This window comes from Gekko japonicus, unplaced genomic scaffold (assembly GCF_001447785.1).
Source record: "Gekko japonicus isolate JY-2015 unplaced genomic scaffold, Gekko_japonicus_V1.1 scaffold50, whole genome shotgun sequence".
NCBI classification, from domain to species: Eukaryota; Metazoa; Chordata; class Lepidosauria; order Squamata; family Gekkonidae; genus Gekko; species Gekko japonicus.
The window spans coordinates 1,631,698-1,655,360 of record NW_015164666.1 but is presented as its reverse complement, the minus strand read 5'-3'; the positions used below and the strand labels follow the sequence as shown (position 1 = coordinate 1,655,360).

At 43.4% G+C, this 23,663-nt stretch overlaps 2 protein-coding genes across 2 annotated transcripts in view; one reads left to right on the top strand and one right to left on the bottom strand.

The window, feature by feature from the left end:
* RWDD1 (RWD domain containing 1) overlaps positions 1-6,765 on the top strand; it is a 27,564-nt gene extending 20,799 nt beyond the window's left edge. Inside the window, exons 4-7 of the mRNA XM_015409074.1 lie at positions 682-825; positions 3,167-3,299; positions 3,878-3,940; positions 6,445-6,765. Coding sequence (XP_015264560.1) covers positions 682-825; positions 3,167-3,299; positions 3,878-3,940; positions 6,445-6,557 — 453 coding nt within the window. The 3' untranslated portion in view covers positions 6,558-6,765. The remainder of the gene's footprint in view (positions 1-681; positions 826-3,166; positions 3,300-3,877; positions 3,941-6,444) is intronic.
* LOC107108600 (amine sulfotransferase-like) lies at positions 6,644-23,663 on the bottom strand. The gene is made up of 6 exons (XM_015409061.1): positions 23,522-23,663; positions 16,996-17,204; positions 15,249-15,375; positions 11,586-11,680; positions 10,746-10,926; positions 6,644-6,678 (listed from the first exon to the last, which is right to left on the bottom strand). Exons 1-6 carry the CDS (start codon positions 23,661-23,663, stop codon positions 6,644-6,646), a joined length of 789 nt encoding a protein of 262 aa, XP_015264547.1.

The following is a 23,663-nucleotide window of genomic DNA, read 5'->3' as shown; positions in this document are numbered from 1 at the left end:
GGAGAGCCTTCACTTGGCTTGAGTTTTCCCAGCGAAGATGTGGTTCTCCTAGCCTCCCAGCAAAAGCCACTGTTTAAGCCAAGACTGGCTTCATGAGGACACTGTTGGTGGAGGCTCAGAGGTCGTTTTGGGGGGTCTCTCTCTCAAGAAAGACTACCCCAGGTTCAGGGCTGAGGAGGCTGGCTACAGTTTATCTCTAATTATAAAAGGTATCTGACCCCAGTTTTAATCAAAAGAAACATCTTATTTGTTGCAGTGAAACTTGTGGGAATAAAAATATCTAGGTTTGTATGTGGTTTTGATTGTGGGGTTATTGCTGGATTATCCAGCACATCAACAGAGTATGAAGTCTTCCATCCCACCCACACAGTTAGAGGTGCAAATATAGCATTTATATTGGTTTCCACCAACTAAGATCACACTAGTTCTGGAGCACATAAATCTCACTGATCATCTCTTCCATGGAGAGATTCATCTGGAGGCCATCACCAAGTTTGGGTTTTGCAGTAAGTATGTCTTCATTTCCTGTCTACTTTATAACTGTTCTCAGGAACTATTGGCAATCCCATATGTTCCTTTCCTTACTTTTTTTTTTTTTTTTTGCAGTGCTCCATTGCAATATCAATACTTCTGTTCATGAATACACTTTTCATTTGGGGATGTTGTCTTTTTGTATTTCAGGCAGAAGAGAATCTTGGCATGGTAATGATTTTCACACTAGTGTCAGCTGTACAAGAGAAATTAAATGAAATGGTAGATCAGATAAAAACAAGAAGAGAAGAGGAAAAAAGACAGAAGGAAAAAGAAGCAGAGGAGGCAGAAAAGGTGCAAGAAAGTTCTGCTGGAATTGTTTTTGATATGTATATGTGGCTGTCTCCAGTTGTTAGCTTGGCTTGGCTAATTGTAGCATGACTTTGATAAGTAGTCTTCTTGGGAGCTAAGGCTGCAGTCCTATAGGCACTTTTGTGGGAGAAAATCCCATGAGTGACATGTAATTAATTTTTAGTAGACTTGTTTAGGATTGCTCCCTAAGGAATATTGTTCCTTGTGCAGTAGTTTCCCTGTTTGTTTCAGTGGAAAATACAGCTCAGAGCTGTGTCTTATTGTGAAGCTACTAGAGCTGCCCACAAACAAAAATGCTCTATCTTTGAAACAGAAGAGTCTAGATTGGGGAAAATGTGTTCATGTTCTTAGAATTTTCTGTTGCCTTGCTATGTTGGAGAACTACCAGCTGCCATTTTTTAGTACAGCTGAGTGGGAAGGGGGAATCTTGTGCCCTTGCTAGGGGCTGTGAGAGAGCAGTGCCAGGGCTGTTGCTATAGCACCATGCTAAGTAGCTACCAGCAGCTGGCATGGGCCAGCAATGTCATCACCAGCCACCCTAGCCACACTCAGTCAACATGTGCCAGCATGAGATACCAGGTGCCTCTAACAATAGTGTGGTATAGTGGTTAGAGTTTCAGACTACCGTCTGGAAGACCCAAATTCGAATCACCACTCTTCAGTGGAAGCTTGCTGGGTGTCCTTGGGCCAGTCACACACACTCAGGTGAGAACAATATAAGCCCCATTGGCAGGAATGGCAAGGTAGAAATGAAGCAATTAAAATTGATTTCCTGTTATCCAGGAGTAAAGGTGCCTGATGCTGTTTCCTGTTCAGCAGAGATAGCTGGTGGTCCTCCAGAGAACTGCTGCATGAGCTTCTACTGTCCTCATTAATAAAAAGCTCCTAGTGATTGTTAACTTCCAGTGATGCAGCTTTTTAGGGCTCTTTAACTTGGAGAAACGTCAATTGAGGGGTGACATGATAGGTAAAGGTAAAGGTTCCCTTGCTCGAAAGCCAGTCGAATCCGACTCTAGGGTTGCGGTGCTCATCTCCGTTTCAAAGCCGAAGAGCCAGCGCTGTCCGAAGACGTTTCCGTGGTCATGTGGCCGGCATGACTAAACACCAAGGCGCACGGAACGCTGGTACCTTCCCACCGAAGTGGTCCCTATTTATCTACTTGCAATTTCTTGCTTTCGAACTGCTAGGTTGGCAGGAGCTGGAACTAGAGACAGGAGCTCACCCCGTCTTGCGGCACCCGGGTCTCGAACTGCTGAACTACTGACCTTCCACAGCCTGCAGTTCAGCGTCTTAACCACTTGAGCCACCGCAGCTCAAGATAGAGGTTTACATAATTATAGTCTAGTCTGGAGGTGACTGTTGCATGGATCACTGTGGCTAAGTCAGGGCGGGACAGGAAGGGGACCAATTGCCTAACCTGGTGCAGATGGGAAAATGGCAGTCTGGCAACATTTGTGATCTGAGCCTCCATTGAAAGGGAGGCATCCAGAATCACTCCTAAGCTCTTCACACGTGGCCTTGATGTTAGTGGCTCACTTTCAAGGGCTGTAAGTTGGCATCCCAACCTGGGATCTCCCTGGCTCAACCACAGGACCTCCGTCTTCAGTGGATTTAGTTTCAGCTGGCTCTGCTTCAACCAACCAACCACAGCCTCTAGACCCCTCATCAGATTGTCTGAGGTGGCATTCAGCTGGCCATCCATCAACAGATACAGATACAGTTTAACCTGACCCTTCCCTTGTGGTTGAACTTTTCAGCTCTTTCTCAAACCATTGTGACACATACACTGGGTAGCAAGTAGCTTATAGCCCTAAAGTAGTATAGGGTGAATCAGCTTGCAGTTTGCTCTCAAGTACTGGGTGAATTTGCAATTTTACTGGTAGAAAAGTAAGGCATTTATAAATTTTAAATTTTATATGCTAAGTAAATGCTACATTTTATGTTGTTAGATAGTAAAAATAGTTTAGGTTTGATGTGTTGCTCATATTTCAGTTTTGTTTCTCATATTTCAGTTTTTCCCAGGAACCCCCCCCCCCCCCCCATGGCTTCAAAATTTCCAGCAATTTTACATCTCTAGCCCTGGATTTCCAAATGGAGTTAATTGGGTGGATTTGACCTATGTATTACTCGGTGAAGTGGAATCTGCCTGCCATGATTGGGTTTAGGGGTAGTGGATTCTGAAGGTACAGATTTGATTGCTTAGAAATACGTGCATTTTAAATTGAGGGATAAAGATGACTTTGTTGGAATAGTTAAAAGAGTTGCACATTAGTCCTAAGGTTTTCTTTTTTAATTATATCTTAATATTTTCCCTTTTTTACAGCAATGCTTCCATGGCACCCCTGTCACTATTGAGAATTTTCTAAGCTGGAAAGCCAAATTTGATGCAGAGATCTTAGAAAATAAAAGAAAAAAGATGAAAGAGGAAGAACAGTCAGGCAAAAATAAATTAACTGGTAAGCTATTTTATTCATGTTTGCTTTCATATTTGAAACCATCTATGAAATATAAAAAGGCATAGCTTGGATCCAAACATGCATACATGAAAGAAGCTCATGCAAGTAAGTTTCCCCCACATTTCCATTTCTCCAGCAGCCCCCTCCGCTATAGATGCCTCTGCCTGAATGTCAAGGGACACCAGTGAACAATGTACTCCCTCCCCGGGCCATTTTATTTACCATGGTCCCTCAGTGGAGGGTTTGGTGGAAGGGGGTGTTGGAGGGTTGCTGGGGAAGTTCTGCTTGTGGAAACTGCATGTTTGGATCCAGCCCATACAGAAGAGAATTCCAGTAATTGGAGTTTGGTAAAGATTCCCATCAGAAATGTTGTAGCTGTTTCCCAGCAAGCATAGATTTGACTAGTAGACTTCTCTGTCAGTCTTGTCTTTGAGGGAAGGTAAACAGCGGTCAAGTCTGCCATTGCTTACTTCTAGATGTAGATGTGCTAGTAAACAACAGATGCAACATTTGTGATTGGCATAGCTGAAGATGTTGCATGTGCCTGATCCAGCTTTATCTCAAAATATTTCTTATAGGAAAGCAGTTGTTTGAAAGAGATCATAATCTTGATACATCGGACATCCAGTTCCTAGAAGAAGGTAATGTAATTATTATTGCCATGCCCATTTTTATATGCTGTGATCTTGGTTTGAACAGTTACAGCATGCTCCTAGTAACTGATTGAATGTTGCTTCTCTTCCTTGTTGAAGTAGATGGAAGATGGAAAGGTGACATTTATTTTACTCTTAGGTCAGGGCTTTATCACATAATGAGAAACCTCCTCTCTCATGGAAACAAGAAACTGGCCAAGTAACTCTTCAATCATGCAGGTGCACAGGCTAAAATTAAATAAGTTTATGCTCACCCAGTGCCTGGAGTGGGCAACTGTCTGGGAGCACTGCCACAAAACACCCCCGATTGAGCTGCTTGGAGCAAGGGCAGGTAGGCAACTGTATTGATTAATTTGGCAACAGACCAAATTTTTAGAGATAAATCTTAGCCAATACAGGTATCTTGCTTGGTTTGGTTGTATAATAATGCATATGCAAAAATACAGTTAAAATTATTTTGGTTTTATTTGTTTTAAACTTTTGTGCTGTTTTTCAGCCAAAGTTGGCTACGAGAGCAGCTCACAAGAATTTACTTACTTACCTCAATAATTTTTTCTCCAGTGAGGACCCATAGTGATTTACATCATTCTCCTTACCTCCATTTTTTGTTCACATCAATTCTGTGAGGTGGGTTAGGCTGAGTGCATGTGACTGGCCTGAGGTCACACAGAAACCTCCTGTGGCCCAGTGCAGATTTGAACCTGGGTCTCCCAGATTTTAGTCCAGCACCCTAACCCCTTTGAGCTGCCGTTTCCCACTCATACTGGAGGGAATGTTTTTCTCATAAGCTGCTGGACACCTGCAATTTGTATAAGTACCTAATAATTTTTAAAATATCTGCTGCCCAATGAATTGGAGCCAGCTCTTAAATTAAGACTTTTAAACATTTTATAGAACAAACTTTTTTTAAAAAATAAGCAGTCTGCTAACATGGGCAATTTTAAAGTGTGAGAATAATTTCTTCACTTTTCAGATCCTGTTCTATTTGCACCACATAAGAATAAATTTGTCTTGCTATCAATCTGCTTGATTTGGTGTGTGTGTGTGTGTATGTGTGTGTTGAAGTACTCCTGCTTCTCTTGACTGAAGTTTGTTCTATTTACATTAACGATTGAAGAAATAATAGTGTTCAGGATAACGGGCCAGTAAATGTTGCTATTGCTGCATTGCACATGCAGTATCCAGATGGGGGGAAAGGTTCCAGGTTTGCTCGTTTGCTTAGTTAGTTCAGGTTGTATCCTGACTTATCCCAGGTGCTCAAGGTGTTGGATTATTATGTTCATTGAAACCACCTGTGTGTTGTCCTCTGTTCCTGGTCATCCAAAGCCAAGTCAAATAGAACTTGTCTTTTACCAGTTATTTGGAAAATCCCTGAGAGAAGGAGAGTTTGGGGGCTGAGAGGCAGCCATCAGGAATGCACATCTTTGTGCCATTTAGTTTTCAACGTAGTACAAAGATGGTAAAATTGAAGAGGACACTCCTTGTTCATCTTAAAGAGTATGATGGACCTGGGTATAATTGTTTAGGATTTAGACATCATTGCTCAAGGAAAACTCCACTGGATCAGACAGGTGGGCCTCTTCCAACAGCCTGTGGCCAACCTGATGTCACAGTGAAAGAACATGTTGGTGTTCCTTCACACACACACACACACACACACACACACACACACACACACACACACCACCCAGTAACTGATATTGAGTGAGAGACTGTCTTTCAACATGGAGGTTCCGTTTACCAATCATGGCTAATAGCTGTTAATATACAAATTCAGGTAGGCTGCATTCATTCTTCTTTTAAAGGCATTTAAGCTAGCAGATGCCATATTTATTGCAGTGATTCCATAAATTAACAATACAGTGTATGAAGGACTTCTCTGAGTTTAATCTACTGTGGCTCAGTTTTGTGGGTTATTTGAGGGAAAGGTGCAACAATTTCTGTACATAATACATAATTTTATAGACTTCTGTCATGTCTCCCCTTCATCAACTTTTTCTAAATATAGAGCAGAAGACACCATTGCCTTCCCTCACAAGGAAATAGTTCAGCTCTTGTCATGTTTCTTTTCTGCACCTTTTTGAGTTTTAAAATATTTGTGAGATAACTATGGTAACCCTATGCACAATGCAACCACACTGTTGGTTGGCCATAAGGAATTATGCTATTAATATCTTGTTTTGAATAGCCCCTAACAAGAAATTTTGCCTTTTATACCATCACCTTCTGAGCTGACTTTTCTTTGAGCTATTATCTGTGTCCCAGAAGTCTCTCTCATTTTTAGTTACTTCCTGTTCAGACTCATCAGCCTATTTTCAACTAGCATGTTTTGGCCCAGTTATATTTATTTACACTTTATGCCTATTTACAGTGAACGTCAGTCAGTGCATCAGCTTTCAACATGGAGCCTTGCCAATGATGCAGTCATTAGCAGTAGTTACCCTTTTATTTTGTATTATTTCAAGGTAACTTTGTCTTTCCCCGTCTTGCAGCTGGAAACAGTGTGGAAGTGGATGAATCGTTATTCCAGGAAATGGATGATTTAGAGTTGGATGATGAAGAGGATGACCCCGACTATAATCCCATGAATCTAGACAGTGACTAGATTGAATTCAGCCTACCAGCATCTTTGATCAGCAGGTGTGAACAGCTTGTCCAGAGAGAGAGGCAGGAGTGCCACAGTATCTGTGGCTATACCCATGCCTGCTTTGGTTTCCTTTCTTTTTCTTAAAGAAAAAGACAACAAATTTAATGTCAGGAGACATCTCTTCTGATAGCTTTCATCATAAATAATAAACTGACTTTAGCATTAATGTCTGAATGTCTCTTGACTATTCTTGAAGAAACTGAACCTTGTAAAGGTAAAGTGCACACCAGTTCTGGGAAAGTTGCAGTATCAAGGCCTTGGTTCAAGACTGATGCAAAACAAAATTCCACTCTCTCACTCTCTCTCACACACACACACACACACACACACACTTGACCTTAGTCCTGTTGGGTTTTGGCACTGCTACAGTGGTACTGGTTCTGCTGGGCACATTGCAGTGGTTCTGCTGCTGGCCTTACAAACCTGCCCCCTCCCCACACCTCACTTTCTACTGCAGAGATTCTCTGGGAGAATCTGCTGGGCTGGTTGTATGCCTGCCTTGCTTTTTCCCCACCATTGGAAACAATGGAGGATGAGGGCACCCTCTTTTAGAAACCTGGGGGTTCTTTTGGGGAGAAGCTCCAACAGCTACACTACAAATTTGGTGCCTCTACCTCAAACCCCCTTCCCCCCAGCCCACTGAGTATACCCTAGGAGATTTGCCTTTTACTGTAATGGCCCCATAGGGTATAATGGAGCCAAAAAAATCAGGATTCCTGAATTAATTCAGGATTTTCTTATCGGTAACCTGAATCAGATCAGAGAATCTGATTCGGCTTAACTACTCCCTGAATCATACCGAAAAGGCATGATATGGATATTAATTCGGTTCAGAAATGCCAAATGTACATCCCTAATGTTCACGCAGATACATATGACAGTAGCTTCCTGTTGGGAGCCAGGCTGCGGAGTGTCACAGGGTGCACTGTGAGAGCTTGGCATGAGAAGGCAAGGGTACCAACTCAAACAGTGTAGTCAAGGTCCGGCCCAAGGTCAATTTATATAGAAAGGTCTGGAAGTCCAAGAGTTGTCCATGAACAGGTTCAGGGGCGAGATGAAAGGCTGAGTCAGGGAATGGTCCAAAGAGTCACAGGAGTAAGGCAGAATCCAATGCAGTGCTCGCAGAGTCTGAGAGATTTCAACTTGTTGCTTCCACACCTAACAGCGTCCTTTGGTTGGTTTTTATAGCCATATGCTTAAGGGTCCTGCTTGCAGCCGGCTGCTCAAGAGTAATCCTGCTGCTATTCATCTTTGCTAGCAGCAAGCAGCTGGCTCACAGTCTCTAGGTAAAAAGGTCTCAAAATCTACCATCGCCTTACAGATCAAGCCATGTGTTCAAAAAGCATATGAAGATCAAGGCCTGGGACCTCCAAAGGCTGTTATGGCCCATTCCACCAGAGCTGCAACAATATCAATGACCTTTCCACGAGGGCTCTTGTGGAAGAAATCTGTAGAGCTTCAACATGGTCCACTTTTTATACCTGTATGTGACCCTATTGATTGGACCAGTTAACATCTGCAGAAGCTTCATCTGGTAGAAAGGTGTGCAACATAGTGGTGGAACAATAAAAATAAAAATGAGGATCCCACCCAGGTTGTAGCTAGGGCATACAACCACTTTGGATTACTTCCCCCACTGAAAGAGAACAAAACATTGGAGGTAACATGAAGGTTTCCTCTCTCCAGTGGGGCAAAGTCATCCACATCCAACCACAAAAACAAAACCTAGTCGGATGCAAAATCTGTTATGGACCTGGGCTATACTAAGCATGGAGGGTCAGCCTCACTCTGAGCCAATACAGTCTACACAAATTTGCATAACCCTGCCTGGAGCTAGAGGAGGCGTGACCCTAACCAGTTTGGATGACTTTGCCTCACTGAAGAGAAAAAACATTCATGTAAGCTCCAATACTGGAGCTTGGACTATTTACCAACTCTGAACACAGAATGGAGTGGGATAAAGATCCAATCATAAGAAATTCATCATATGAAAATGATAAAGATTACATTTTGTAATGGATTTCTAATTTCAATGGTCAATATATCAAGAGGAAGCTATATTGTTACAATGCGGCCATTTCCCCCCCATGACAAATTCAAACTACACAGAATCAGGGTCTGAAAATCCACTGTGTTCAAAGATGGAGGCTTTAACTGGACCAATCCAGGGCTGAAAATGTAGTGGCCTGGCACTTCATGGACAGGAAGTTCTGTGTAAAGTCATCACTACACAGTCTTCTATATTTTTGAATTCAATTTCTTTTGTGACTGCTTCCAATAACAATTATAGTCAAAATAAAGCACTTTCATTCTAGTATAGCTTACAACTGGTGACAGCTGTTGCAGTCATCCATTATGGTGAAGTAGATAATACGTTGGATTTAACCTGGATTCTAGTCTCTGTTCTGTCTAGTCTCTGGGCACTCTTCTGATGATAACCTATATCTCAGGATTGAATCCATTTAAGATTGTGATATAAAGTGTAGTGTGGGAACAGGAAGCACACATATACAGTCCTCCTTGAAGAAAGGTGAGGATATCTATGTAATAATGGAGAACTTAAATAATATATTCCCCCAAGCAGAGAGAAAAGGGACATTTCAGTGAAAGTGGTCAGACAGAAATCAGTAACTTCTCTGTTTTATTATGATCAAAATAAAATTCAGACAGTACAATCTTAAAAAGAGTTACGGCTTTCTAAGCCCTTTTACTTCAGTGGATTCAAAAGGGTGTAACTGTGTAGGATTGCACAGTGAACATCTGTGATGGATTGCACATGGAAAGCAGTTTTGAAATGCTTCTTGCTTAAGAGAATTTGGGAGATGAGGGGTTAATCTTCCCTGGAGTGGAGAGCTTATTTGATTGGCTGCTCTACACATTCTGTGATTGGCCAGCATCACCTGAGAGTAAATATAACATCAGCTGTTCTGGAGGGGAAAGCATCAGTTGTCTTTTGGTCTGGATCTTTGGGGGGGGGATATTTGGAGCCAGTGTTTTGACAGGGTTTGTCAGAAAAAATCTTCTACAGAGAAAAGAGAAAACACTCCTTTGCCATAACAGTATTAGAATTACTTTGAGGGAGAATTGAAATTCTAGGTCCAGAAAGCTACAAAGTGCTTTACTCAGATAACAGTACTGGAAGATAACTTTGACAAGAGTGACTGGGCTGTTAGGCTGTAACTCCCAATAAAGGCAGCTAGAAAAAGGTGATTGCTTCTTAGGGAAAAGAATAATCCCTGCCAGTAAAAGGGTCTGTAGTATAGGGAATAAGCTTTGGACACCTCAGGAGTTAGTAGAAAGCTGATATTTCTGAAGGGAGAAATCTAGAAACTCAAAGAAAGAGCTATTCTCCAGGAAACTCTACAAAGAAGTTGTGTTGTTGCTGAAATATACTAAGACAAGTATCTTTCACTGAAAAGAACTATAAAACTCTGAAATTAAGCTACAACCACACTCTCTTATATATTCTATGATCTCAAGACTGTATATATTAGAATGTTTTACCTCAGTATTTCTAAACTTTGGCTTAGGGTGGGCAAAACCAGAAAAATGGAGGCTCATGAAGGTTTTCAAGAACCCTGAACACGAACTTCCATGAACTTCTCTATTGCATGAACTGCTTGGAAAGTGTGTGGGGCCACAGCCCCACATGGAAGTGAGCTCTGAAGGCATTTAAATGCCTTTGGAGCTCACTCGGGTCAGGCCATGGGCTGGTGGTGGGCTCTGACAGCGGTTGAATGCCTTGGGAGCTCCCTTCCAGTTGGGCTGGCGGACATGGAAGTAAGCTCTGAAGATATGTAACTGCCTTCGGAGCCCACACGAAGCCTCCCACAAACCTCACAAACTTCCATGAAAAAACACGGAGGTTCGTGTGGTGGATTGTGGGAGACACATTTTCCCGAACGCCTGGTTCGCAAACCATGAACTGGGGTTCATTTGTCAGTTCATGCCCATGCCTGATATATACATGCCCATCATTAATACTGTGCCTCAAGTGCCATTTCAAAAGGGTTTAATAATACGACAAAACAGCTCCTCTATTTTTGCTCAAGTTCCTGTGCTGGGTCAAAAGTCTAAACAATTATCTGTGACAGCGTGGGACAATTTACTGGGCATGAGCCCACATTTGATGCCTCAGTGACTTACCTTTCCGAAGAAAGTGTCCTTTGCCTTTCTCTAGGAGATCGGTGGGCATGTTCTCATAGTTTGACCTGGGATCAATTCTCATTTTATCAAATGTAGCCTTATCCACAACAACCTGCAACTCTTCCTCAGTCAGCTTCTTTCCTAGGAAACTGCATATTTTCAATACGGAACTCCTCAGGTCCTGAAATGGGACATGGTTTTGGTGTCAGGCTATCCACAACTGAAAACCATAAGGACCAAGCAACTAAAAGAATTAGGCATGAGAGTAATAAGACGTTGAAAGTCTAAACATTAGTTCAGGATACTGAAATTTGGTATCCTGTTGGGCCATTTCAAATATAGTCTTATCAACTGCATTTCCCCCTTTTGAGTAATCACTGCCGTTAAATGCAAGGCCTCATTTATTTTCCAAGTACTAAATAAATGGGGCCAGAGCTACTGTAGCTTTTATGACTACTGACTGGTAACAGGTGAACTGCAGCATGGCAGATACAAAGAGGAAATTAATCACAGTTCCTGATGGGTGTACGTATTTGTCACCTCCTGAGAATTAGTATCCGCTTAAATGACTGGGCATCATGACTTCTGAAGTCTGAAGTATTCAGACTGCTGGTATCGAATTCAGAATGGTTTAGCAGAAACATCAACAGATCGCTCAGAGATTAAGCAGGAGGTTAACTACTTTGGTGGGTACCACTGCAGGCACAGGGCCTCCTATGGGAGCGGGGACTAGTAAACATCTATATCACTCCCTTCTTCCCTTCTGAAACTGTTTGAACATCATGGATGAAGATGCCTAAAACATGATGTCAGGTGGTTTTTCTGACAGAACAATCTTACCTTCTTCATTTCTTCATAGGTAAGAAAGAGAATATTGAAGTCATCCTTGTGAGCATACCAGCCTTCAACATGGTCTGTCCATGAACTAGCTAGAACTGATAGGAAACAAATTTACTTTGGTATTAAAAAATGAAGAGGAGGAGGAGGAAGAGATCAGATTTATACCCCACCCTTCACTACCTGAAGGACTCTCAGAGCGACTTACAATCTCCATTCCCTTCCCCTCCCCACAACAGACACTCTGTAAGGTAGGTGGGGCTGAGAGGGCTCTTTTGAGAACTGCTCCTGAGAGAACAGCTCTGAAAGAACTTGTAACTGACCCATGGTCACCCAGCAGCTGCATGTGGAGGAGTGGGGACTCAAACCCACTTCTTCCAGATGAGAGTCCACGCAGTACACCAAACAGGTATAAATGAGAACTGGTGGTATACAGTGGTGTGAGAAGACATGTTTCAGTTCCAGTTTTACTTTGGTTGTGGACTAATCATACCTCAGTTCCCTTTGTTGCATTTTATCGGTTACCACACCTTCATGTATACATACATGCCATTCTTAGTTAATTTTGAAATTAAAAAGCTAAGATGGGAACGTTACACAACAGAAAAGGTATTTAAGGTGCATCACACAGTCCATGGGGTTTACAGACCCCAGATCATATACCTCCAAGTTTAATGGACCAGGTCATGGTCCATTTGATCTGTGACGCCATGCAACTTACAAAGCCATTTAAAAAGAATGCATTCCCTTTAAATGACTTTTCCAAAGCTGCATGACATGGAAGTGAAGGCCAAGGATAACAGCATTTCATACATGTCATAAAAACATGTATAAAAACCCATCAAGTACAGTAAATGATAAACCGAACAGAAGCATATAAACACAACTGAAACCCATAAGTCTACACAATAATAACCTTTATTGCTACCCTCTAGCCTACATACTAGTGAATGATGCAATAAAACCAGCTTCTAGAATGGTGATCGAACTAATGTACTGTATCCTAAGAGCTTGGGTAGAAATAAAACTAAAAGTGTATCCAGGGGACATAAGCGGCCTTTGAAGGAAGTATGTTCTTTTCTGACATATACTGAAGCACCCTCAACCAAACTGCAACAAACCGCTCATATGCCTTTGATGTATCTACTGCTGTAACTTCACTGACTTCTGACCTCCAGGTGAACTGGAAGTGGATGAACTCACCACTTGGCCTTCACTTGCATGCCACGCAGCTTTGCAAAAGCCATTTAAAGGGAACACATTCCCTTTAAATGGATTTTGCAAGCCCCACCAACATGAAGCACGAAACTCCTGGGAGGGTTATGGGAAGTCGGTATTGGGGGGGTGGCATGGACTGGGCTCACAGATCACAAATTGGGCCCCTGTCTGTGGGAAAATTACATCCATCGTCTGGTCCATTCCCATCCCTTGCGAGGAGTATTTTCCATTTGATAATTTAGAAAATATATACTCTACCTATCATGAGAGCTGCTTGAGGCAGCTCACAGAGGAAATATGTGGAAATCTTTGCAATTAACAAATTGTTTTTTAAAACCCCAGCTGATTTTAAAAAACAAACGGGAGCACTAAGTAGCATGAAACATTTATCAGCAGAAATGTTTTAGCTTGGTGCTTTTAAAAGAGTATTATATATGCTTTCTATCATGGAGTAAACGTCCCATCTCAGGTTTTGACACAGGCCTTAATCAGTTAACTAAGAAATCCCTTCTAATTAGGATGGAGCAAGAGCAGCCTCCCAGATTACACTAGAAGTTTCTACATAGCCTTAAAAATGGTTCAGTCACTGATGCTTACCCAGGTCAAGCCATGATGCAAAGAAAACCTGCATACATTTTAGTCTCTACCCTGTTCATTAGGTAAATACATGATCGCTATAGCACCCCCATTGGTTGGAGAGCCCCTCTTCTCCAGTCCCAAAGCTCCCAAACCCCTTATTTAGAAGACAAACTAGTCAACTGGTTTGAATAAATAAAAGGCTGAATATGATCTATAATCTCAAGAACAAAATCCACCCTGATTTCACATTCATGACATGGTGGCATGTTCTACAATTCTCTTTAATTTATGTGGCTTTACTTTGATAACTTATTAGAAAACCATGAGAATTGCATTTATGGTCATTTTCAAAAGCTCAGGATTGAGGCTGGAGATTTATGCTGGTTTAAGAAAAAAACCTGACTCATGACAAGAGGGAATTTAAAAAATACTGCCATGTCCCAGCATGATATTGGTTTTTAATTTATGTTCTGCCATACACCGTGGCCCACATTTATACTAAACTAATCCAAAGCAGAGCTACATCCTTCAAAGCCCACAATGGACTTAGAACGAGTAACTCTGCTTAGAATTGCGCTGTAACAATGTATAATGCACATAATATAAATAGGATTAGAACTCTGGCTAGAATTTTCATGTGTTCAAACAGCAACTAAGGTCTCTTTCATCAAGAACCTCATGTATGCCCTTGATGCACATATGAAGCTCTTGTATTTGTGAACATCACTATTCACTGCAGTGCACGAGACATGTGTATATACTTCAGATATCCCAAGGGTCAAACAAGATATAACAGCAGCCACTGGGTCAACCTGCAAACACCAATGCCATTTTAGAGGAAACTTTAGACATTTTAAAATAGCCATAAGGGCCTGATACTGATCTGTCTCCACCCTCATACTGATCTGTCTCCACCCTCTGCCCTTTGTAAACTGCCAAAAGAGACCCCCAGCATGGCTGTTTCATCATTTTAAAGGTGTTCAAGGAAAAACATGATCACCTGTTGGAACTGTGCCTTATAGGCCCTTGTGGAGATTTTTAAATGGTTGGATTTCCTTAAAATGGCATTGGTGGCCATAAGTTGGCCCCCATAGTATCTGGTTTGGCTCTACATAAATGGGAAGGCTGTTCTAGGTGGGGAAGTTCTATTCGGGCATTAGGCCATCTGCTGGGCTTGCCAAGTCCCCCCGGGGGGCGGGGAAACCCCTGCCCCAGAGGCCCGTTACCCGCCGCTGGCGGATCGGGCCCCGGGGGGAACTCCACCCCGACGTGCATGTCACCAGGAAGTGATGAGACTATGCCGGGCACGCTGGGGGCGGGGCCACGGTCATCCGAGGGAAAACTCTATGGTTTTCCCTCGGATGGTCGTGGTCCCATGACCGGCGTGGTTGCGTCACTTCCTGGTGACCTGGATGTGGCGCGCGCGCGCTCCGGGATCGACCCGGGAGTCCCCCGCTTCAGGAGAAGGTAGGACTTGGCAACCCTACCATCTGCAGTTGTAGAGAAGATACTGATAAACTGATAATGTGATATGATAAACAGTTTGCACTATGGGTGATTCACAGTGGAAAAAGGGATTCACAGTGGGAAAAGGCTTTAAAATTTTGAATTGAGAATCCCCCCCCCCCTAATTTGGACACTAAATTATAACACAGAATAAATGGTTATCATCCTATTTATATAAAATGGTTTTTTTTAACTGGGTTTTGGTTGAAAATGGTTCTGCCCCTATACATTACTGTCAATAGAATGTACTATGGCATTCTGAATAATTTGTTCTACAGTTTAAAGAGGTTTTTTTCCCTCTGAAAGCAGGAAAGGTGTGCAGAGACACATATTATTCATCATGCAGCTATAAACAATCCTTACCTTCACCAGCTAAAAACTTTTCCATGAAATTGCCAAAATCTCCTGCTGTTTCCATTCTGGCTGAAAGTCTGGTAAAATGGTAATAGGAAACCAAGACATCCTTTGGGTTTCTTGACACATAAATAACCTGCAATTATACTGATAATTAGAGTAAAACAAAACTGATGAAATGTAGCACCTAGCACTGCAGTGAGACACAGCTTTTGTATCTGATTCTCCCAGAACTCTCTTATGTTATCTTTATGGTCCCCATCCATTCAGATTTATTTATATTGAGGGGTAAGGAATAAAACATTTCTTCTTGAGGATACTTAGTGACAGCTGAACCTACTACCCCTTATAGCCTTTTTATGTAAACCTGGATGGCCCAGGCTAACCAAATTTCATTAGATCTTGGCTACTATGCAGGGTCAGCTTTGGTTAGTCCTTGGATGGGAAACCACCAAGGAAGTCCAAAGTTGTTACGCAGAAGCAGGCAACAGCAAACCACCTCTGTACATCTCTTGCCTTGTAAAGCCCTGTGAGTGTGCCATAAATTGGCTACAATTTGACAGTTTTTCAGATTCAGTTTTTTGCAACATCCACCTCAGAAGCCTTCAGTCTGGAGAAATTGACCTTGTCCTGTGTATTTATTGTTCTCCCCTTCATTCATCATAATCATCTTTTCAGGCTGCAGAAATGCCTTCTCAAAGTACCTTCCAAGTACCTCCTCCTCCTCAAGGAAGGTCATCAAACTTTCTCTGTTGTTCTTAGTACCTGTTATGGAACACCTTCCTGACACTTTTTGGGTTGGTGCCCAGCATGCAGGGTTTGCCTAGGCAAGGTTTATTGTCTCCCAGGCATTTTGTTGACTTTCATGTCTGGAGAGGTATGGATTTATTTAGTTTTTAATCCAATTTCCATATTGTGCCTTTTGGTATGGCCTAGTTTGGTTTTGAAATCTTTTGTGCTCTGCTTGTTCATGCTGTCTCTAGTTTTCTTTTGATTAGTTATCAGCCGCAGTGCTGACTGCATTGCTGTTTGTATGATTTGAAGATACATTGGGGGTACACTGCTTGCTATTACAGTAAGTATATTTATCTGTATTGTGTGTTGTATTCATCACTGTTAATTATTACTGAATGATCCTATTAATATGATGTTAGCCACTTTGGTACCAAGCTAGTAAAAAGTGTGGAGTATGTATCTTTTAATAACTAAATATCACTCCCTTTCATTCTTTCCTGCTACATAACATAACTATTACTTCTACACATATAAACTGAAATTGTCACAATGTCACAGAGTGTGTGGGGTTATCCCTCCCTTCCTCAGTTCCCCTTTCCCAGGTATACACAGTGTAAGCATGGAGTTCCATTCATTCATTTCCTGCTGCCCCAACACATTTAATCTTTTAATGTGTGACAAACTGGATATTTCCTACTTGGGCTGGTGAAGAAGGATTAAAGTGTGCTTGCAAGGGAGCAGGTATATGAACATTCCATTCAGATAAAATTAGCACTGTTGAGACCTCTTCAGGGTCATGCGAACCCATAAAAGTCAGCTAGAACACAAAAGATGCAGCTGACTTCCTCATCTTAAAGTCGTAAGGATCAGTACTGAGCCCAGTGCAATTTGCAATTTCACATTTTCACCACAGAAGAAAGAGAGGCTTGTAGAACTATCTCGAGAGGCTTACTATTGTCGGTGAAACAGGATTAGAGGAAGACACTGAATCATATGAAATTATAGAAGTGGCAGGCCTTACTTTTGCTCTTCTGCTTCTTAACCCCTTAGGGACCAAATAGTAGGGCAAATGGGTTGCAAAGAGCCGAGGAGACGGGCAACTGATGTAATCCACATTACGAAACTTGTATTCCAGCCATGGGACTCTGTCCATTAAATCAGTGTCCTCAGTTCCATTTCGATGACCTTCATGATAAATCAGGCTCAAAATGTTCTGAGTCCATACTGTGCCTGTGCATGAAAGTAATGTGTTGTTGACTTAATATCCTAAATAGACCGAACTCAGTAGTGTAAAGCAAGCACAAAATAAACTAGCCTCTGCCCCAGTGAGCTTACTGTCTAAATGACCGCAAAGGAAGAAACAAAGGGAGAGCCAAAAACAGGCAAGGAAAAGGTAAGGAGAACAAGAAACAACTGTAGTTAGATGAGTTTAGGTTTCCATTAAATGTGGAAAGAGGATTTTCAGCATGGGTTATGAAAGAATAGAAATTAATTTCAGCCAGTTTTTGAATTTTTATCTGAGTATTTTAAGTAATAAATAGCTGGGAGTTCTCTGGTTTAGACTGAGGGAGGGGGTCAATCCCTGTTTTCCTGACCTGAAAATGCTTCTTTATTATTGCTAGGCCTATTAAGGGAAGCATGCTGATAACAAATTGGCAGGCTAGATCCATACAGTAGGGGACAAGTAGAGTTGAAGGGCCACCGGATTGATTTGGGTGGTAATAGGAAATGGACCTATGTGATGGGGGCGGGGTGGTTTCCAGCAGGGATGGGCACAGGTACCGGGTGGAAAGCCAGACCAAATTGCCCACTTGCAGTGGAGTGCCTGGCAGTCTCTTGCAGTCCATAGCAGCCTTGTATGCTTCCTTAGTCTATGTCAGTTGTTCCTGGAGCAGAGTCTGTATGGAATGCAGCTGTTGAACCAGTTGCTTCACGGCCAAAATTAGTGAGGGTGAGGAGGCAGTAGGGAAAAACTGGGGGTGATACCCATCGCTAGCATAGAACTGAGTCAGCCAGGTGGAGGTGTGTTGGGTGTTGCTGTATGCAAACTCAGCAAGTGGTAATAAGTGTGCCCAGTTGTCCTGCTGGTAGTTCATGTAATACCAAACGTATTGCTCTAAGGTGGCATTGGTGCCTTCGATTTGGCTGTCTGTCAGGGGATGGTGCATGGAAAACATGTTGCTTGATGTCCAACAACTGGAGGAGTCTTTTCCAAAAAGCAGGCAGTGAATTGTGGGCTTCGGTCTGAGATGATTCCTTTAAGCAATCCATGGAGCCGGAATACAGACTGGAGGAACAAGTGCTCAGTCTCAGGAGTTGAGGTCTGGCTAATGCAGGGAATAAATGGGCCATTTTGGTCAGAAAGTCCATGATCACGATAATGGTTATAGAACCCCGAGAGGCAGGTAGGTTGGTGATCAAATCCATGGACACCAGTTGCCAGGGGTTTGTTGGAGTAGACAGTGACTGTGAAAGGACCACCTGTTTGCCCATCTGCTCCTGGACAGTTTCACAGGACTCTACATATGTATGTACACAGGGCTTTTTTTGTAGAAAAAGCCCAGCAGGAACTCATTAGCATAATAGGTCACACCCAACAGCAGGAACACATTAGCATATTAGGCCACACCCCTGACAGTGCAGCTCATTAGTATATTAGGCAGGGGTCATTTCGTAGAAAAAGAGCTAGGGGAACTCATTAGCATAACTCATTAGCATATGCCACACCCCCTGACATCACCGGAAGTGTGTCATAAGGCCACACACCCTGACATCACCGGAAGTGTGTCATAAGGCCACACACCCTGCCCCCAACGGTCCTGGCCACCGGCGCCGGCCTTGCAGCTCCACTGCCGAGCCCCATGAGGGGCCTGGTGGTGGACCTGCAAGGCCGGCAGGAGTGCAAGGAAGCCCCACGAAGGCCCTCTCTCCCCCCTCGTTGAAGGGAAGGGAAGGCTAGAGAGGCACAGGGAGGCATTTAAATGCCTACCCGATCCTTCCAGGCCCCCCCCTGGCCTGCCCACCTTGGAATCGCCGGGGGGGGGGAATCGCTCTCCAGGCCTTCCCTCTGTAGCCACGCACACAGAGGTATTGGCTGTAGTGGGTGTGTCCAACTCTGAAGCCAGCCGGAACTCCATCCCTGTGCGTTCCTGCCCCCAAATATCCCTGTATGTACATCTGCGACCATTCATGGCCATGAAAATTCCCGGGTGACTAAATGTAAAATTTTATGGTGGCTGAAATGGCCAGCAGGTGGGCAGTTGTAGTACAAGTGCAGCACCTCAGGCTGACACAGCCCCCCCCCCCGGCCCATAGATGCATAGCCAATGGTACAGGAGCCCATCCTGAATCAAGCGTTAGCTTCTAGTTCCCAGTGCAGGGCCTGCCTAAAGGTATCCTGACCTCGTGCCTGGTGGACTGAGTGGTGAGGCAACTAGTGTAGCAGCGAAGTGTTCAGGACATAGAACTGTAGCCATTTGGTCCCCCTCTGTGCCAGTGTCTGCATATTCTGATTCCTGGAGAGGGCATCTGCCTGCTGGTTCCGGCTGGGGGTATGTACGTGACCTTGAAACTGAATTGGGAGAAACAGACGGACCATCACACTTGCCTCTGGTTCAATATTTTAGCTGTCTGTTTTAAATTGCGGTGGTCCATCTGGACTTCCATAGGATGGAAAGCACCCTCCAGTAAATGGTGCCAAGTTTTGAAAGCTGCCTTAATTGCTAGTACTTCTTTCTCCCATATCGTATAATTTCATTCTGAAGAGGTCAGCTGGCAGGAGAAAAAGATGTATGGCAAGAGTGACTCCCAGATTGGAACACCACCAGTTCTGATTCCAGTAGGCAGCCTGTTGGGATTGCGGGATGAATCCTATGGTGCAATCATACTGCCTGTGGGGTGGCAGCTGATCCATTTCTTTAGGATCAAACACATCCTAGTAGTCCTGATATTCTTCCAGGAGAGCCTCCAGGGTATATGCCTGAGTCATGACCAGGGCAGCATTCAGCTGTGAGGGCCAAAAATGCTCTTGGCAGTACCGTGAGAAAAATACGACTTCTTTGTGAGCTCAGGATATACAGGGATCATGGAGTTCCAAACAGACCATCCCTTGAACCAGAGGAGAGTGCAGAATAGTTGCCACATATAACTGAATGGATTCAGTATGCCCTTGTACACCCAGAAGCACTGGTTCCATTTTTTGGGTCACTGGGCTGGAGGACAGCATGTGGCCATCAATGGTCTCAGCCAACAAGGGAGTGGTAAGGGATCATGAGGGCAACTTGTGCTGATCAATAAATGTAAAGGTAAAGGTAAGGTAAAGGTTTCCCTTGTTCAAAAGCCAGTCGAATCCGACTCTAGGGATGCGGTGCTAAATGTACTTTCAATTAAATTTCTAGAGGCCCTGGTGTAAGCAGGCAGACCCCCTCTCTTTATTGAGAGACAGTATGGAAAATGTTATGGCAATTTTATGGCACCCCAGAGTACATACGCCAGGCAGACTTGACCTGAATAGAAAACAAGATGGATCCCAGACAGGCAGGCCTCAGAATTATGCCTTGGCAAAACCCCTGCTAAGCATGACATCTTGGTCTGACCCAGTTGCAGCCTTTCCCACCCCCCTGACATCTGCATACACCAAATGATGGACCTACCTCACCCCAGAGGTAACACCATTCAACCTGGATCACTAATTCTATCAGCCTCCCCTCCCCTTTTCATAACAACATTTCTTTCATAACAACAGCTCTTTTCTTTCCCAAACAGCATTGTTTCCTTTTTGATTAGTTTAATTAGCAATCCATTAGCCCTCTGAATCACCGGAGGAAGCAAGCAGAGTTTCAGCCTAAACCCTATTTTACATCCAGACCTCTTCCCAAACATCTCCCGTTCCCTTTCCTCAGAATTCTATTCAGCGATTCACAGACACCTCTATCTAATCTTATCAGAAGCACATTAACACCTTAGTTTACACCAGACCTCAACTCTCATGCAAACTGTCACAAGTCTTCCAGGTCTTTGTTTTTTGTATTTTTGTATTATTTTGAGGCACAAATGTCAGACTGCCTCAAGACACATTTTTCCTATAAAAATAGCACTCAAAGCTCAATCTCTCTCTCCCTCTGTGTTTTCCTGGATCTGAACTGCACACCAAGGATGCTTGACATCTTGCTCTTCCCCCTGGACTTCTGCTCTACAGGACAAGTATCACCCCAATAACCCCCTATATTTCATGCTTATCCCTTTATTTCTAAATTAATCTTGTATGTGTGTTATTTCTTGTATGCTTCCTGTATGTTAGACTTCTTATTTCTTGTTTTAATAAAATATGTCTTTATTTTACTTCGGAATGGTGATTGAGAGTACTCAAAGGGGAAAAAACCCATAGACATAGGTAGTAGATCCTTGCTAAATACTCCACCTCTCACTGAGGCCTACCATTTGGCTAAATTCCCCTAGAGACTGAAGGCAGTGATTTAGCTTCTTAGATCTAAGCTGGTAGGGGTAACACTGGACTCTATCATGGCCATCATCTAGACTATGTACCCACCCCCTGCAGTGCCACCCAGGTGTTCTCTAGGAAAGATTGTGGAACAGGCCCTGATGTGGTCTGGAGATTCCCCAGGCCTCCTTTTTCTAATTCTCAGTACCCCAGAGGGTCCTGGTTGTTTGTCTTCGGAATAGAGCATTTCTTGGCAGGCCAGTTTCATGAGAAGTAGCCAGGGGTTCCACAGCAGTGTTCCCTCTAACCTGAGTTAGTATGAGCTAGCTCACAGTTTTTTAGCCTCTGGCTCACATGTTTTTATCTTACCTTAGGAAGGATGGCTCCAGAGCAAACTAATTTATGCAGCAGCCAAATTGCTCGCTCACAACTTTAATGCCAGTAGCTCACAAAGTAGAATTTTTGCTCACAAAACTCCACAGCGAAGAGGGAGCATTGTTCCACAGTAGAGGCAAAGCCCCTTGCAATGACAACACTGCTTTTCTTTGGATGCCAGTGGGGGTCAGAGACCCCTTCCAACTGTATTGGTTCTTCTGGGTGTAATGCTCAGATGACAGTGGATGCCAGCCACCTCATAACCGGACAAGGAGCAGGGTTCTATCAGAGGCCTGAGACCAGCAGGCTTATAATGAAAGCCACCTGAGTCTGGCCATCTGGAAAGTCCTCTGCCTGCACTTGCATGTACAGTTCACAATGGGCCAAGAAAACTGGGAGGGTGTCTGCTGCCCCCTCAAACTTGTCCGGCATTGGCACTGGGCATAAACACTGAACAGGTGGAAGGGGTGGGAGTTAACTGGTGCACCTGTTCTGCCAGTGCCACCTGCTGCTGAAACAACATGGCCATCAGTTCTGTGATGCCCAAATGTTTCTGGCTCACAACAAGCTGTTGTGTTTTGTGGCCAAGGGAAAAGGCCCAGTGCCAGTAAGGCATGGAAAGGGCCCCCAGTGGTTAGTGGGCAGTCCCAACTATAGTCAGGTCCTCAGGCAAGAGGTCCAGGCACCACTGTCAGGAGTCAATGCAGGATGACTTTCAAGAGGCATGGTCAGGTCTGGTTCAGAGGTTGTAGCACAAAGTGTCAGGATGCAAGGTGGGTCCAAGAAGTGCAGTCTAGTCCAGAACAAAGGTCATTGCACAAGGAGCCAGGATATAAAGAGGCAGTCCAAGAGACGTAGTCAGGTCCAGGATGAAGGTCAAAGCACACAGAGTCAGGAAGAAAGGCTGATCCAGGGAAAGCAAGGAGCTAGAATGAAAGTTGTTGTCAGTGAAGAACTAGCTGTAAGTGCTCAGTATTTGTGGGACTGCAACAACCCCTCCCTATCCAGGTGTTTCTTATCCTTTAAAAGGAGTCGGCACTTTCTCCAGGTGTAAGCACTTATTGCCTCATTCGCTTCTGCCTTAGTCTCTTCTTCCTTTGATGTTCTAACAGTGTAGGTGAAAGAGATTCCCTCCTCCTCAAATTGTAATTCCTGAGAAGAAGTTGGGCTTGTGGATGGCTCCAGCTATAAATCTTGGGGAGTGCCTGTACTTCTGGAGGGCTCTGGTTGTAAACCTGGGGAAGGGTCTGCATCAGTCCACAACTCAGGCAATTCCTCAGTCAATGGGCTGGGGGCATTCCTCACCTACTTCTGAGTCCTCATCAGAACCACCATCCGCTTGACCTTGCTGAGGCACTGGAGAGACTGACTGAGCTCAAGGGTGAGTTGTTACACTATCTGAATCAGGGCTCCTTCCAGCTATTTACCACAAAGTTACTCATGAACTCCAGTCATGAATGTCCTGACATCTTGTCTACTTTGGCAAACAAATCAATCACAATAGTTGTAACAGATCCTTTTACAGCTTGACACTGGGATACAAATGATGAGGTAAAATAAGACTGAGTAAAGAGCAGATATAGCCACTTCTGTGCCTATGAAATGCTGAATCATTTGATAAAGTATATACAGTGTTGGCACTGTAAATATTCAGTGGTATTACAGGAGACATAACCTAAGTAAGTCTAAATATAAATCAAGTCATTCCTCACAAAAATATTTATAGTCATACCTGATTTGGGATAGGTGACTAGAAATACATCACTGTCTCTGATTTCAAAGTCTTCCAGTGAATCTATGTATTCTGCTGTAACCAGCTCAGGTTGCAAATAAAATCCTTTGTGTTTGAAAAGGTACTCCCTTGGTAGCTGCAT